Source organism: Equus quagga, chromosome 6, assembly GCF_021613505.1.
Source record: "Equus quagga isolate Etosha38 chromosome 6, UCLA_HA_Equagga_1.0, whole genome shotgun sequence".
Taxonomy (NCBI): domain Eukaryota; kingdom Metazoa; phylum Chordata; class Mammalia; order Perissodactyla; family Equidae; genus Equus; species Equus quagga.
Window position 1 is genome coordinate 57071763 of NC_060272.1, and position 15220 is coordinate 57086982.

General features: G+C 36.0%; 1 protein-coding gene across 1 annotated transcript in view; it reads left to right on the top strand.

Moving 5' to 3' along the window:
- Positions 1–15220, top strand: part of GTF2F2 (general transcription factor IIF subunit 2) — a 148717-nt gene that overhangs the window by 80862 nt on the left and 52635 nt on the right. Inside the window, exon 5 of the mRNA XM_046665050.1 lies at positions 7729–7810. Within this exon, the coding sequence (XP_046521006.1) occupies positions 7729–7810 (82 nt within the window). The remainder of the gene's footprint in view (positions 1–7728; positions 7811–15220) is intronic.

The window sequence follows — 15220 nt, forward strand, 5'->3', positions numbered from 1 at the left end:
CTTAGAAGTTTGTATGTTTTCAAGTTTTGGGCAGCTTCTCAACATTTTGTTGTTCCAAGAAACAGTTTTTCTGTAATTTCTAACTCAAAGAAAATTTAATTATATCTAGGTCTTTTAAAAAGTAGTAGAGCAAACAAAATAAACACTTATGAAATAATAAAACATTCCCGATTGGAAGGGAAGGCCAGTTTTGTTTTGTTGTGGTGAAAGAGAAGTGGAAGAGATCTCAGAGATTCCAGTAACTTCATTATATAGATGCTGAAGTCCAGAGATGTGAAGTAGTTTCTCCAAAATAAGACTGCTATTTAGTGGCAGAATCGGAACAGGAGCTCTTGGATTCTTTCTATGGGATGTGCTTTGTGTACTTACTCTTTAAAATTTTTTCTGAAAATAGGTGGCAGGATAAATTAAAATACCATCACCAAAGCTGTGTGTTCATACTCATTAAGGTTCTTTTGTTTACAAGTAGCAAAAATCAATAAGTAAACCAATATAGCAAAAAAAAAAAAAAAAAAGGGAGGGGGGAGGAGAAAATTTAGAAGGGATCTTAGAATATTTCCCAGAATCCAAAGAAGAGTTGAACAAATGGCCAAGCTTAGGGAAAGGTAGGAACTGAGCCATTCCAAGGCTTTTAGTAGATGAAATTGTGTGGCTTCTCTTCAGAGTGCTGTCATGACCACGTCTTTCCAGTCATTTCTGGTGTGGGTCCTTTAGTTTAAAATTCCTAATGAGAGAGAGAGAGAGAGAAAGGAGGTGAAAGCCATTGCTCACGCTGTTCCCCCCACCTTCAGTGCCCTTCTGCCTCACCTCCCAGTCTGAATCCTACCCATTTTTCAAAGTTCAGCACAAACATTGCTTTCTCTATCAAAACTCTTCTTGATCTCCAGTTAGACATAATCTCTGTATTAATTCCAATACTCTGTGTATATCTCCGTCTTTTTAAAAAAATATTTATGTATTTACTTTTTTATTTTTTTGCAGTAATGTTGGTTTATAACATTATATAAATTTCAAGTGTACATCATAATATATTTTGAATTCTGTGTAGATTATACCATGTTCACCACCCAAAGACTAATTACAATACATCACCATATACAGGTGCTTAATCACCCCTTTCTCCCTCCTCCCTCCCCCCTTTCCCTCTGATAACCACCAATCCAGTCTCTGTTGCTATGTTTGTTTGTCATTGTTTTTATCGTCTACTTATTAGTGAAATCATACAGTATTTGACTTTCTCCCTCTGACTTATTTCACTTAGCATAATACCCTCAAGGTCCATCCGTGTTGTCACAAATGGCCTGATTTCATCATTTCTTATGGCTGAGTAGTATTCCTTTATGTATATATACCACATCTTCTTTATCCATTCGTCACTTGATGGGCACCTAGGTTGCTTCCAAGTCTTGGCTATTGTGAATAATGCTGTGACGAACATAGGGGTGCATGTGTCTTTATGCATTTGTGTTTTCAAGGTCTTTCGATAAATACCCAGCAGTGGAATAGCTGGATCACATGGTAGATCTATTCTTAATTTTCTGAGGAGTCTCCATGCTGTTTTCCATAGTGGCTGCACCAGTTTGCACTCCCACTAGCAGTGTACAAGGGTTCTTTTCTCTACACATCCTCTCCAACACTTGTTTCCTGTCTTGTTAATTATAGCCATTCTGATGGAAGTCAGGTGATATCTCATTGTTGTTTTGATTTGCATTTCCCTGATAGTTAATGATGTTGAACATCTTTTCATGTGCTTGTTGGCTATCTGTGTATCTCCTTTGGAGAAATCTCTGTTCACATCTTTTACACATTTTTTAATTGGGTTGTTAGTTTTTTTGTTGTTGAGATGTATGAGTTCTTTATATATTTTGGCTGTTAACCCCTTATCTGATGTATGGTTTGCAAATATCTTCTCCCACTTGTTAGGTTGTCTTTTTGTTTTGTTGATGGTTTGCTTTGCTGTGCAGAAGCTTTTTAGTTTGTTGTAGTCCCATTTGTTATTTGCCTTTCCCGGTCAGACATGGTATTTGAAAAAAATGCTGCTAAGACTGATGTTAAAGAGCGTACTGCCTATGTTTTCTTCTGGAAGTTTAATGGTTTCAGATCTTACCTTCAAGTCTTTAATCCATTTTGAGTTTATTTTTGTGTGTGGTGTAAGATAATGGTCTACTCTCATTCTTTTGCATGTGGCTGCCCAGTTTTCCCAACACCATTTATTGAAGAGACTTTGCTTTCTCCATTGTATGTTCTTGGCTCCCTTGTTGAAAATTAGTTGTCCATAGATGTGTGGGTTTATTTCTGGGCTCTTGATTCTGTTCCATTGATCTCTGTGTTTGTTTTTGTGTCAGTACTGTGCTGTTTTGATTACTGTAGCTTTGTAGTATGTTTTGAAATCAGAGAGTGTGATATCTCCATCTTTGTTCTTTTTTCTCAGGATTCCTTTGACTATTCGGGGTATTTTGTTGTTCTATATAAATTTTAGGATTCTTTGTTCTATTTCTTTGAAAAACGTTGTTGGAACTTTGATAGGGATTCCATTGAACCCTGTAGATTCCTTTAGGACATATGGACGTTTTAACTATGTTAATTCTTCCAATCCAAGAGCACGGAATATCTTTCCATTTCCTTGTATCATCTTCAATTTCTTTCAACAATTGTTTTATAGTGTTTGGTGTACAGATCTTTCTCCTCTTTGGTTAAGTTTATTCCTAGGTATTTTATTCTTTTTGTTGCAATTGTAAATGGATCATATTCTTAATTTCTCTTTCTGCCACTTCGTTGTTAGTGTATAGAAATGCAACTGATTTTTGTATGTTGATTTTGTATCCTGCAACTTGACTGTATTCATTTATTATTTCTAAAAGCTTTTTAGTGGCTCCTTTAGGGTTTTCTATATATAAAATCATGTCATCTGCAAATGGGGAGTTTCACTTCTTCCTTTCCAATTTGGAACCCTTTTATTTCTTTTCCTTGCCTGATTGCTCTAGCTAAGACTTTCAATACTATGTTAAATAAGAGTAGTGAAAGTGGGCATCCTTGTCTACTTCCTGTTCTTAGAGGGATAGCTTTCAGTTTTTCTCCATTGAGAATGATATTAGCTGTTGGTTTGTCATATATGGCCTTTATTATGTTGAGGTATTTTCCTTCACCCATTTTATTTGGAGATTTTTTCGTAAATGGATGCTGTATCTTTTCAAATGCTTTCTCTGCATATATTGAGATGATCATGTGGTTTTTATTCTTATTTTGTTAATGTGGTGTGTCACATTAATTTGAATGTTGAACCATCCCTGCATCCCTGGAATAAATCCCACTTGATCAGGGTGTGTGATCTTTTTAATGTATTATTGTGTTCAATTTGCCAGTATTTTGTTGAGGATTTTTACACTGATGTTCATCAGTGATATTGACCTGTAATTTTCTTTTCTTGTGTTGTCCTTGTCTGGTTTTAGTATTAGGGTAATGCTGGTTTTGTAGAATGAGTTAGGAAACTTCCCCTCCTCTTCAATTTTTTGGAAGAGTTTGAGAAGGATAGGGATTAAGTATTCTTTGAATGTTTAGTAGAATTCACCAGGGAAGCCATCTGGTCCTGGACTTTTATTTTTTGGGAGGTTTTTGATTGCTGTTTTGATCTCTTTATTGATGATTGGTCTATTCAGATTCTCTATTTCTTCTTGATTCAGTTTGGGAAGGTAGTATGAGTCTAAAAATTTATCCATTCCTTCTAGATTATCCAATTTGTTGGTGTATAGCTTTTCATAATATTCTCTCAGAATCTTTTTATTTCTGAGGTGTCCATTGTAATTTCTCCTGTTTCATTTCTGATTTTATTTATTTGAGGTTTCTCTCTTTTTTTCATGGTGAGTCTAGCTAAAGGTTTGTCAAATGTCTGTCTTAAAACCTCTGTAAACCTTAACAAATTCTACTTTGTACAGTAGGAGCCCACATTCCATATGGAAAGACCAGTTGTCGTCAGTTAAATTCAAAGGTGACGAATCATAAAATGATATCAATATGGATTCCTACTGCTTTAAACATTCTATCTTAAAACTTGTAAATGTACATTTAGTTATCAATGTGCATGTAGGTCAAGGCCTTTGCTTTCAGTATAGGATGCTGATTGAGTCATCTGCTTTCTCTTTCTTGTGAAAATTAAACCTATAATTTAGTTTAGATTTTTAATTTTGGTTTCTTTAAGGATCAAGAATTTAGACACTGTAAAACAATACAAATGCAGAATCCTTCTAGACTTTTATGTTTCTTCTAGTCTCCGCTTATCTCCCCAATACCTAATTTGACCGTAGTTTTGTGTTTTTTGCTGAGGAATGCTTACCCTGAGCTAACATCTGTTGCCAGTCTTCCTCTTTTTGCTTGTGGAGGATTCACCCTGAAACAAGATCTGTGCCAGTCTTCTTCTGTTTTGTATGTGGGTTGCTGTCACAGCATGGCTGCCAGCGAGTGGTGTAGGTCTGCTGGGCTACTGAAGTGGAGCATGCCAAACTCAACCCCTAGGCCACAGGGCCGGCCCCGACAGTAGTCTTTTTAGCAACTTACCTGTTTATCAAGTTTTACCAAAGCATTAAAGCTAGTTTTCCTAGAAACATCTCCCTTCCCCATACTCATAATTAATGGGATTATGTAATATATAATCAAATTGCATAATTACTAACAGAGTAAAACTAGCATAAACAAGTTCTAGCATAGTTTGAGCAGAAGTGTGTGGGAGTACTGGAGATTAACCTACTGCCCACTAGTGTATAGCGAGCTGTAGGCATCTGTCACTATATTTAAAAGGAGGAGAATTGAGAGCCTTGGTAATCTAGAAGTGAGTTAATTGAAGATCTGTCAAAAGTGTTCTAGTGTATTAAAATGATTTATATACCTGTCTTACCATCCTACTAGACCAGCAGCTCTCAAAATGTGATCTGGAAACCACTGGGTAGAGGGATCCCTGAGACCTTTCAAGGGGTCTGTGAAATCAAAACTATTTTCATAGTAATACCAAGCCTTTTTGCCTTTCTCACTCTGATTTTTCTAAACATTCCTCAGTTTTAGCTTCGAACATGGTAAATATCAATAGATAAAACTCACATAAATGAAAGCTCTTTGGGGGTGCTCAGTACTTTTTAGGATATATGCCACAGACTGTGAGTGGCTGCACCAGACTGTGCTCCTTGAGGGCAGGAGCCATGTTTTATTTATCTGTGTTATTCCTGATGTGTTCTTGCATTATCTTTTACATGAAAGGCACTCAGTAAATATTTGATAAATGTATGAGCAGAAGAACGGATTATTTTCAAGTATTTATGGTCTTTTAAACTGGGCCAACCAAGTGGTTTTAAATAAGGGTTCCTGAATTAATGAATGTGATCTATAATTATCAGCAGTGGTGTGCAAGTGAGTGCTTTCAAATGCTTTAAAAGTAAAATGTAATATTTAATATCTTTCCCTGAAACCTCAAGCAATGTTTTGAAGAAGAAAAGAAGCATGGTTTAGTGGAAAGAATATGAAAACATGTTCTTGTGAGGCTTTAATAAGTGTGCGAAGGCTTTCAATCTTTCTTAGGGGGCTGTATCATAAGTAAATTGGCTTTTTAAAATTTATATAAGGGGAAAAGGGGAAACAAGTGAATAGAGATGTGGGGTTATTTAAGAGCACCAATTGGTAGAAAAATTCCTGGCTGATGATTAAGACTTTTCTTTTCACTTGAGAAACATTTGAAAGCTATTTTAGGCTTAAGAAGAGGAGATGATGGACAGAAAATTGTGGTTTGGGGCAGTGAATTTTACTGCTTTGTGTGACTGACCTTGATTGAGGAATAGTGATAAGAGTGGTGGCCACGCGGAAGTGGGCAGGTGCTTTAGCTGCTTCTTACCCCTGCCCGTGTTACATGGAGAATGTTGACAGCAGAAAACTGGAAAAAGTCAATTCAGCCTGGCCGCTGGAGTCGGTACTGCTCAATAAGTGGGGGACATTCACAGGTAGTATTAAAAGGTCGCTCTTTTAGTATTCGACATTAATAAACACATGGATATATAACTAAATTATTATCAGGGATGCTATTCTAGATTTATTTTGTTTTTTAAAAAGGATTAATTTATGTTTCAGTAGTGGACTTTTCTCATGCATTTAAGGCACTTTATACATGAAGATTTCCCAAATCTTGCTATTGTTATGAGAAGTGTTTTTCTTGATAGAACTTTCAGCTTCAGTGGAGAGGCAAACTTGAATATAAGATTTGTTTTTGCTTTAAGAAAATTCATATTTTAATCTTAATCTTATTAAATTCAGTAATGAGAGGAAATTATTTTTAGATGTTTAAACTTAAATTTAATATAATTAATTATGGCCTTTTTATTATTTCCTTCCTGGTCTATTTTGGTGTAAGGTAAGCATGCTTCTCATCATTGCTCTTTGCAGTCATCTGGCAGCCTGTACTTGAGATTTGTTGCATATTTGCATTGAGAGACACTTGAACTATTGAATCACACAGTGTGCTCAGAGTTAGTACTTAGGGGCTACAATAAGGAATCCTCTAGATTTTGGAGACAACATCAAGAAAGGTCACCATAATGAAGATTTTCTAGTATAAATCATGTAGGCGTGATTCTGTCTGCACTCTATGTTTTGGTCAGTTTATCTGTCTCCCCCAGTGAACTGTATGCCTCTTGAAGACATTACTGTATCTTAATCATCTTTGATTCCACAATACCTAGATGGTGCCCTTCACACAGTAGGCATTCAGTTAATGTTAGTGGAATGCATGAAGTCATTTACTCTGAAGTGACAAATCATAAATTTGCTGATGAGCCAGAGGAATCCTTGAATCTCTTCTCAAAACCTGAGTGAATTCTCACGGCAGTATGACTGGAACCATAGCTGTTCCTAACCATAGTTGTACATTTCCAAACTGTAGTAAAGCTGATGCCATCATGGGCAGTCATCTATGTATTATCAAATAAGATAAGGTCTCTAAAGTGATTTTACCACAATGCTTGGGGCCTGATAGGCAAACAGTAGGTGCTAACTTTTGTTTCTGTTTTCTGTTTCTGTTGAATTTTGTGTCAGAGTTACCATAAGAATTCTTACTAATGGTAGGAAATCTTGCCCTTCTGTTTGGACAAAATTTCATAGCAGTTAAAGTTCTAGTTTGGACACACCCAAATTAATAGTTCTCCTGGAAAATAGAAGTCAGAGCAACTGACAGGCAGAACTGGTACACAGGATAACTTAGACAGTGGACCTGCCCAGTTTCACAGTATTTTCTAGGCTAGCTGTTCTAGTCACAGTGTATTCTAGAATTTTATTTGTGTGTGTGTGTGTATGATTTAGTGGTTTAGACTAATTGTGTTTTCAGAAGTTACTTCTCTGTCAAAGATGATATAGCTTCCACAGCCTGCAGATTTTTTTTTAATGTGATTTTATGCCCCCTTAAGCCACTCTCTTTAGAAAGATCTTAGTGTATAAAAGCTGTTGTTGTCAAGGAGCTGTGGCAGCCCAATAAACAAATCTGACAGGAGCCCAGTTTTGTACTAGGCAAGAATAAGGTTTTTTTAATTATTACTCTGACCAGTGATACTACTATAAACTTAAAAGTATTCCTTTTGTTTCCTTGCTTTTTATTATTCATTATGTTTGATTGTAGTCATTATTACTATTTCAAAACACAATCTTGAAAATGATACATGTTATCTCTGAATACATTTGTTAATCTTTTTCTTTCTATTCAAGATAAGCTTTCATTGGAAGGAATAGTGGTACAAAGAGCCGAATGCCGACCTGCTGCCAGTGAAAACTACATGAGATTAAAGAGGTTGGTGTTTTTTAACTTTAAAATAATACCTGATACTTCTTTTTTGGGATTGAAATACATATATTAGATTGCCTATTGATTGCCTGAAAATTATGGTTATTATTGAAAATGTTTTCTTCAAAGGCTATTTGGGTTTAAAACCAAGTAAGAACAAACTTCCAGTTATAACATAAAGAAGTCACGGGAATGTAATGCACAGCATGCTATAGGCAATAATACTGTATTACATATTGGAAAGTTGCTAAGAGAGTAGATCTTAAAGGTTCTCATCACAAGGAAAAAAATTTTGTAACTATATATGGTGACAGATGTTAATTAGACTTATTGGGGTGATCATTTCTCAGTGTACATAATTTTTGAGTCATTATGTTGTGTACCTGAAACTGATACATTATATTCACTTATACTTCAATTAAAAAAAACATCTGAGTAAGAGTTTCTTTGGCAAGGGACCTTTCACAACTTGGGCTGTTTATTTGGGCTATTTTAGGCTACTGTGTTAATATAACCTGGAATCAAACTTTTTGAAGTTCTTTTTCTAGTTGCCTTTATAAATCTTGATTCTCTAAGACATTTAATGAGATCTTAGTACTTTTTTATTTTCAAAGACTATAACTTTCTCCTAGTGAATATGAATGTAAAATACTATACTATGCAAAACAAGTATAGTTGCTAGAATATCATCCTTTCCTCATGATCGAGGAGAACTTTTTATAAACTTAGTACTTTGTTAGAGAGTTTGCTTCAGGGCCCCCTCCTCCATTTTTGTGTGTGGTTAACATTTTATAATTAATATTTAAAGATGATTGCAAATTCTTGATACTCCAAGTTTTATGACTTTCAAAGAGCCAGCAGTTTTTTAAACCCTGAAAAAAATGTATTATACTTGTTTTATAGTTTATATTGAATGTATTTCAACCCCATGTAGTTTAGAATTAGAAGTTCATTCATTCATTCAGCACTTACTTTGTGAAAGAGTGCACAAAACAGACAGAAATGGTGCCCTGGTGGAGCTGACGTTGTAGCAGATGTAGCCCCGCAGGACTGGCAGTCGAGAACACACTGTTCGAGTGGTCGTAGCAGCCTCTCTGTGTGTCAGTGTTCTCATCTGTGAAAGAGCCTGGCTGAGCTAGATTGTCTCTAAATTTCACATCATCGTTTTAATTTTTCCCCTTTTCTCAATTAGGTTAGAGTCTGTGTTTCGGGAATGAAACAAAGAGACTGATTTTCTTGTCCAGTAATTCCTCCAATTTAAATGCCTCCCTAGGGCAAGTAAAAGGGTGACAATCAAAATGAAAATTTTTTATAACAGAAAATAACTTTGGAACACAGGCAGAAGATGTTTCTCTCTGTCTATAAAGTTTATTATATAATACAAGTCTTTTTGAAGATTTATCTTCTTCAAATAACTACTGAAATTGGAAAATGCAAAATCTGGTTACTGAGCTGCTTGCCAAGATCATTTTCTCTGGTCTTAATTTCCTTTAAAGGTTTCTAAAGATTTCTGATGATGAGATCAGGCAAGTCACCTACTGTGTTTATGAAATGGCTGCTTTTTTCTTACCAAAAAAGAAATTAAAATTGTTTAGCCTTTGGAGTATGCTGAACGACCAACCATTACATATTTCAGTTACTTAAATGACTTAAAGAAACAGGGTGATTCAGGAAATGACAATCATGTTAGTTTCATAAGATAGATGATACATGACTTAAGTCTTGAAGGCTGAGATTTATTTGAACAAGTGGAAAAAGACAGGAGTTAAGAACTTCCTAAACAGAGAGACATGCATGCACAAAGACTCGGGAAAGACATTAAGGACCTGTGTGTAGTTCTGCAAGCCTGGAATGCAGGATTTGTTTGAGGCAGAATAAATAGAAGCTCCAATCCAGGCCTCCTTTTTGAACTCCAAACTCATATATCCTGTTGGATGTATAAAGAAAAGCCTGGTTGCATGTTCAATAGACATTTCAGATATGTCAAAAACTGAACTCCTGGCGCCAGCCCCATGGTGTAGTGGTTAAGTTCAGCGTACTCTGCTTTGGCTGCCCAAGTTCACAGGTTTGGATCCCAGGCGTGGACCTACACCTCTTGTCAGCCATGCTGTGGCAGCAACCCACATATAAAATAGAGAAAGATTGGCACAGATGTTAGCTCAGGGCAAATCTTCCTTGGCAAAAAACAAAAACAAAAACTGAACTCTCAGTCTTTCCTCCAAAACTGGCTCTACCAGCTGCTAAGTCTTTCTCATCTGAGTTAATGCCAACTCTGTCCTCCCATTTCCTCAGTCCAAAAACTTTGATTACTGTTCTTGACTCTTCTGTCACACTCCACATCCAGTGTGTCAGAACAATCTTATTGACTGTACCATCTACACTTCTGCAGGCTAACCATTTCTCACCACCCACATGATCTGCCATTCTTTCTCACCTGGATCACTGCAGTAGCCTCCTAGCAGAGTTCCTGCTTCCACCTTTGACCCTCTGTAGTCTGTTGTTAGCACAATAGCCAGAGAGGTTCTTTTAAAAATCTGTCAAATCATGCCATTCCTCTGCTCACATGTCACCAGCAATGCTTCCTGTATTACTCGGAATAAAAGCCAAGTCCTTGCAGTTGTCTACCGGGACCTACATGATACCCCTACAGCTGCCTCCCCCTTCTCCCCATCCTCATCTCCTTCTCTCCCCCTCATTCACTCTGCCCCAACCATACTGCCATCCTAACACTTCATGAGCACTCCAGGTGCACTTCCGTATTAGGACCTTTGCACTGGACAGTCTTTTCTGCCTGGAACATGCTTTCTCCAGATAACTGCATGGCTTGCCTGCTCACCTCTTTCAAGTCTCTTCTCAAATTCTACTTTTTCAATAAGGCCTACCCTGACCACTCTCCTTCCGTCTATACTTGTTTTTTCTTCATAGCATATATCACCTCCTAATATACTATATAATTTGCTTACTTATGTTCATTGCCAACTTTGCCCCAGTGCAGGTTAAGCTCCCATGGTTTATTTTTTGTTTTCTCTTTTTGTGTGTGCCTATTTTGTTCACTCATACACCCCCCCCCCCCCCCCTCCCTCCAAGTGTCTAGAATAGTTCATGCTATGGAGTGGGTAGTCAATAAATGTTTGTTGAGTAAATGAATGACAAGAGATAATGTTAAAAATGTTAGTCTTATATACTTGTTAAAGAGTCTTATATGCTATGGTAAGACATTTGGGCTTTCTGTGCTATGGCTGTTAGGGAGGCACTGAAGAATTTTAAGCTGGATGGATGGCGAAGGGATGTATATTTTAGATAGGTCATTCTGGCCATAGTGTAAAGACTGACGGCAGAGGGATAAGCTAGAGGCTGATGTAATAACCCGGGTACAAGATGTCTGAATGACTGGACAAGGTGGTTCTAGTCAGAAGGGAGATGAGAAACCAGGTTTTGAGGATATTTGGAGGAAGAGCTGACAGGACTTGATGAACTCATCTCAAACTTCAGTGGTTGTGTGACAGGGAATTTTTCTAGGACCAGACTGATGGTGGTGGCCCTTGTGTTGTGGCCTTGGTGCACTTCCCGCTGTGAATCCCCAGATTGGCTCCATACTATCTTGTTTGTTGCACCGGACAGTTTACACTGATGAAGGGAGAGGGATCAGGGAGTTCTTGTAGTCCTCATGTCCATTTTAGTTTAGATCCTGGTTCCAGTTTATATAAAAACTTAAAGAAGCAGAAAGTACCTAAACTGCAAGAAGAGTCCCAATGGGTAAATTATTGAAATAGGAAAGTAATCTAAGTAATAAGTTGTATCTCATGTGTTTTGCTTGTCATTATTCAACATTTTTGAATGCCTACTGTGCTCACTAAAGTAAGGCTTAATTTTAAAAAATCACTAGATACTATTCTTGCTCCAGAGAGTTTACAGTCTTTGAACCTGAGGAAACACACACACGGGATTGTCTAAAAAAATCTGTTTCCTGACAATATAGTAGGGGGAGGAATAGAAATGTGGTGGTGCTATTGATATAAAATGGAAAGTCAGGTTTCTGGATGTAAGTGACATCAAAATAGAAGTGTTTGAGAACAGAATTGGCAATTCATTACTTGAGACATCTTATACGTAGATATTTCACACATATGCTTCAAGTTTTTCACAGCCTCTTTCTGGCTCCCTGCTCTTTAATGACATTCAGGCATTTTGATAATCTGGCTCTTGTCTCACTTTTCTCGTTTTCAGCTATTCTCCTGCACATAGATATGAGATAGTTTTATTGCATTACGAGTTATCCCAGATGTGTAGGCACTTTGACCTCTTTGGCCTTTGTTTTGTGCTGCGTCCTCTGCCTCGAATACCTTATCTGCCTTCTGCCAAGATCCTTCTGAGCCTTTAAAACCAACCCAAGTGTCACTTGCTCAGTGAAATCTTCTCATAGCTTCCACTCCCCTCTCCAGTTAGGATCTCCCCTCCTCCTTTTCTACATTCCCACATACTTGTTTATTCTTCTTTAATGATATATAAATGTCTATGTTTTCTACCCTTTAGGTGTACGTAGTTGCGTCTTCTACAAGATTATGAACTTCATAAGAACAGGGACTGTGAGTTTTGTTTTCTTCCTTCTTTCCTTTCTACTCTCCCTCCTTTCTTTCCTTTCTGTGTTCTCAGCACTTAGCATAGTGCATTACAAATAATAAATATCCAAGAGTATTCATTGGGTTGAAATGGATTGAAATAGAAAGAAGAGGCAAACTTCGGTACAGAAACATAAGAATCAGCAGTGTTCAGCTTCTTTATTTTTTTTTTACTCAGAACTGCACTTGAAACCTGAACTTGATTTTTCATATGCACATGTACACACACGCATATCTTGCTTTGAGAAGGGGAAAGTGATTATAAAACAAATACAGAAGCATTTCATCAGCAATAAAAAAGTTCAAAATATAAAGTAAGAATTGAGTAGTCTTCCATTTACAGAGGACTAGAAGAGAAAGCCTTTTTTATCAAAGAAGACCTTTCTTTCTTTGCTTAACTTAGTGAGGTTTTTTTCCCCTTTAATCAGTGAGTTTTTACTATATTTTAGGAAATGGCAGGTAAACTACACTCTTAGTAACATAAATGGGTATATTGCAAAGTGTATTTTATGTTTATAAATAATACTGTTTAAGAATGATCAGTGTTACTTTAGTGGGAATTTAATTTTACTAGTAAATTCTTATTATAGATCTCTGCTATTTTAGCTGATAAATTAGCCAGATGTTATAAGAATTATAACTGCCATGTTAATCAAATGTAAGTAACATTCTGTTAGTTTGTAGAGTCTTCCATTTAGTTAGTATTGCAGTAAACCCAAGAAATATGTAAACTCTTAAATCGATGGAATTCAGGCCAAGAAAGAAATTAATCTAGCAGTGTAATTTTCTTTTGGCCAATCCTATTGCATAATATAAAATCCTGCAAGAATCCATTTAGCCACCAAGAAAACCTTAAAAACAAAAGGAAAAACATTCCACTGCTTCTGTCTATTACTTTCTCTGTCTGACATAAATTTGGATGGATTTGAATGATGTGTTATTAGGAGGAAATTTATTTTGAGTTGGTAAATGTAGTTACTATCAGCTCATATCTGATTTACTAATTAAAATTTATTTAATTTATGTTGTTTTATTAAGTGTAACTTTATTTAAGCATCTTGAGTTTTTCATTAATAGTCAAATGATAAATTATATAATCACCCTGTTTATAGTTCATATTGTACTTTGTTAAATTTAAAGGGACATAAATGTAAAACAATCATCCCAATATGTGTTTTCTTGTAGGAAAATCATAGTAAGAGGAAAATATATGGCTTTTTAACTTCTGCATGTTTATGTCACCAACTCATCTAGAAATAGTTGTCTCAGAAGTTTTTATTTTTAATTCTTTTAGTGTTTGTGAATTTTCTTCAAAAACCTAAGAAAAGCCTTTCCCTCTGGGAACAGAACATTGGCTCTGGAGGGGTGGAGAAGAGAAAAATCAGAACCTTTTCTAAGACACTAGACAGCAGGAAGCAAGTTGTAATTCACATTCCTTCCTGGGGAAGGGTTACCATTGCTGTACCTTCCTGGATTCCTGATGGCCCATATTACAGTAAAAGATGCCTTCGAGTGTCTTATTATAAGGGAAGAGGAAAGGACTTTCTCATTCAGTAGATCTTTATGTAATTTGTGGGTGATGTGATTCATGTGGATGAACTAGATTTATGCCGACAGAAGTTTCTGCAAATAAAATTCTTGCTTAACACCATAACAACGTTGAAGCATTCTCTTCTCACTACTTTTAAACTAGTATTTGAATGTATTTACTACTTGTAATTTTGACTCTTCTTCCATATATAAATTTCATAAAGAATAATTATTTTCATAAGTGATCTTTCTTATATATTAGGATGATTACCTTATAGCTATGTCCCTTTATATTTAGAAAAAGAAGTACAAGATGAATTATAAATAGAGTAATCATGTAATTTATTGTTCAAAACAGATACTTTTGAAAATGAAAGCAGGCATTAACCAGAGTGGATGCCACACTGAGACAAGTGTAAACTGTTCGAGATAAACTGGGTTGTCAGATTATCCTTGTCATGAATAGCTTGGATACACCACAATGCTAGCCTTTTAAAATGAGATCTAAAAGATGAGAGTCAAATAGTGAAGGTGCTGCTGGTTAGGAAATGGATTCTAGACGCTCTAGACCAGAGCAAGCTGCTATGACTGAACATAAACTGTCATTCATCTTTGTTCTAACGGTTTTATGTTCAATAAATGCAGGTAGAGTAATTGACCAAAAACCAGCATTTTAAAGTTAAGAACTTACAGTTATACCTTGATTAATGAATCTGTCCCGAATTAATACTCTTAAAAATGCATTTAGCTGTGTTTAAGATTCAAATTATAAGTCCTGAGAGGCTGTATTGCCATGTGGTGATGTTTCTGCAAAGCCTCACAGCTTTGTAGGATAAAAATACCTCAGTACACAATTTCTCTTTGTTCACTCACAGTTGAAAATCAACAAGGCTAACCTTGGGCAAAACTGTGAAGTATGGAAAGTTTATCTTTATTATTTGGCATCTCCTTTTTTTTTTTTTTTTACCTCTTTTTCTCCTTAGTGATGTCTGTCTTTAGGCATCTACTTTTTATTCAGTTGTGATCTTTTTTATTCTATCAATTCTGAATAATTTTTAAGAATGAATGGGCATGAGTCAAACTGGGCATTTGATTTTAAACCTTTTATTACTAAATGTGAAATAATAGCCGTTAGATTACCTGTTAAGGTATTTGAGTAGGCAGATTTTTTTCCATGGAAAAGGAAGAAAAGTCACTGAAATTATGCTGTTTATATTTTGGCCCCAAACCCAAACTCGAGTAGTTCTTTAATTTTGCTGGGGAACTT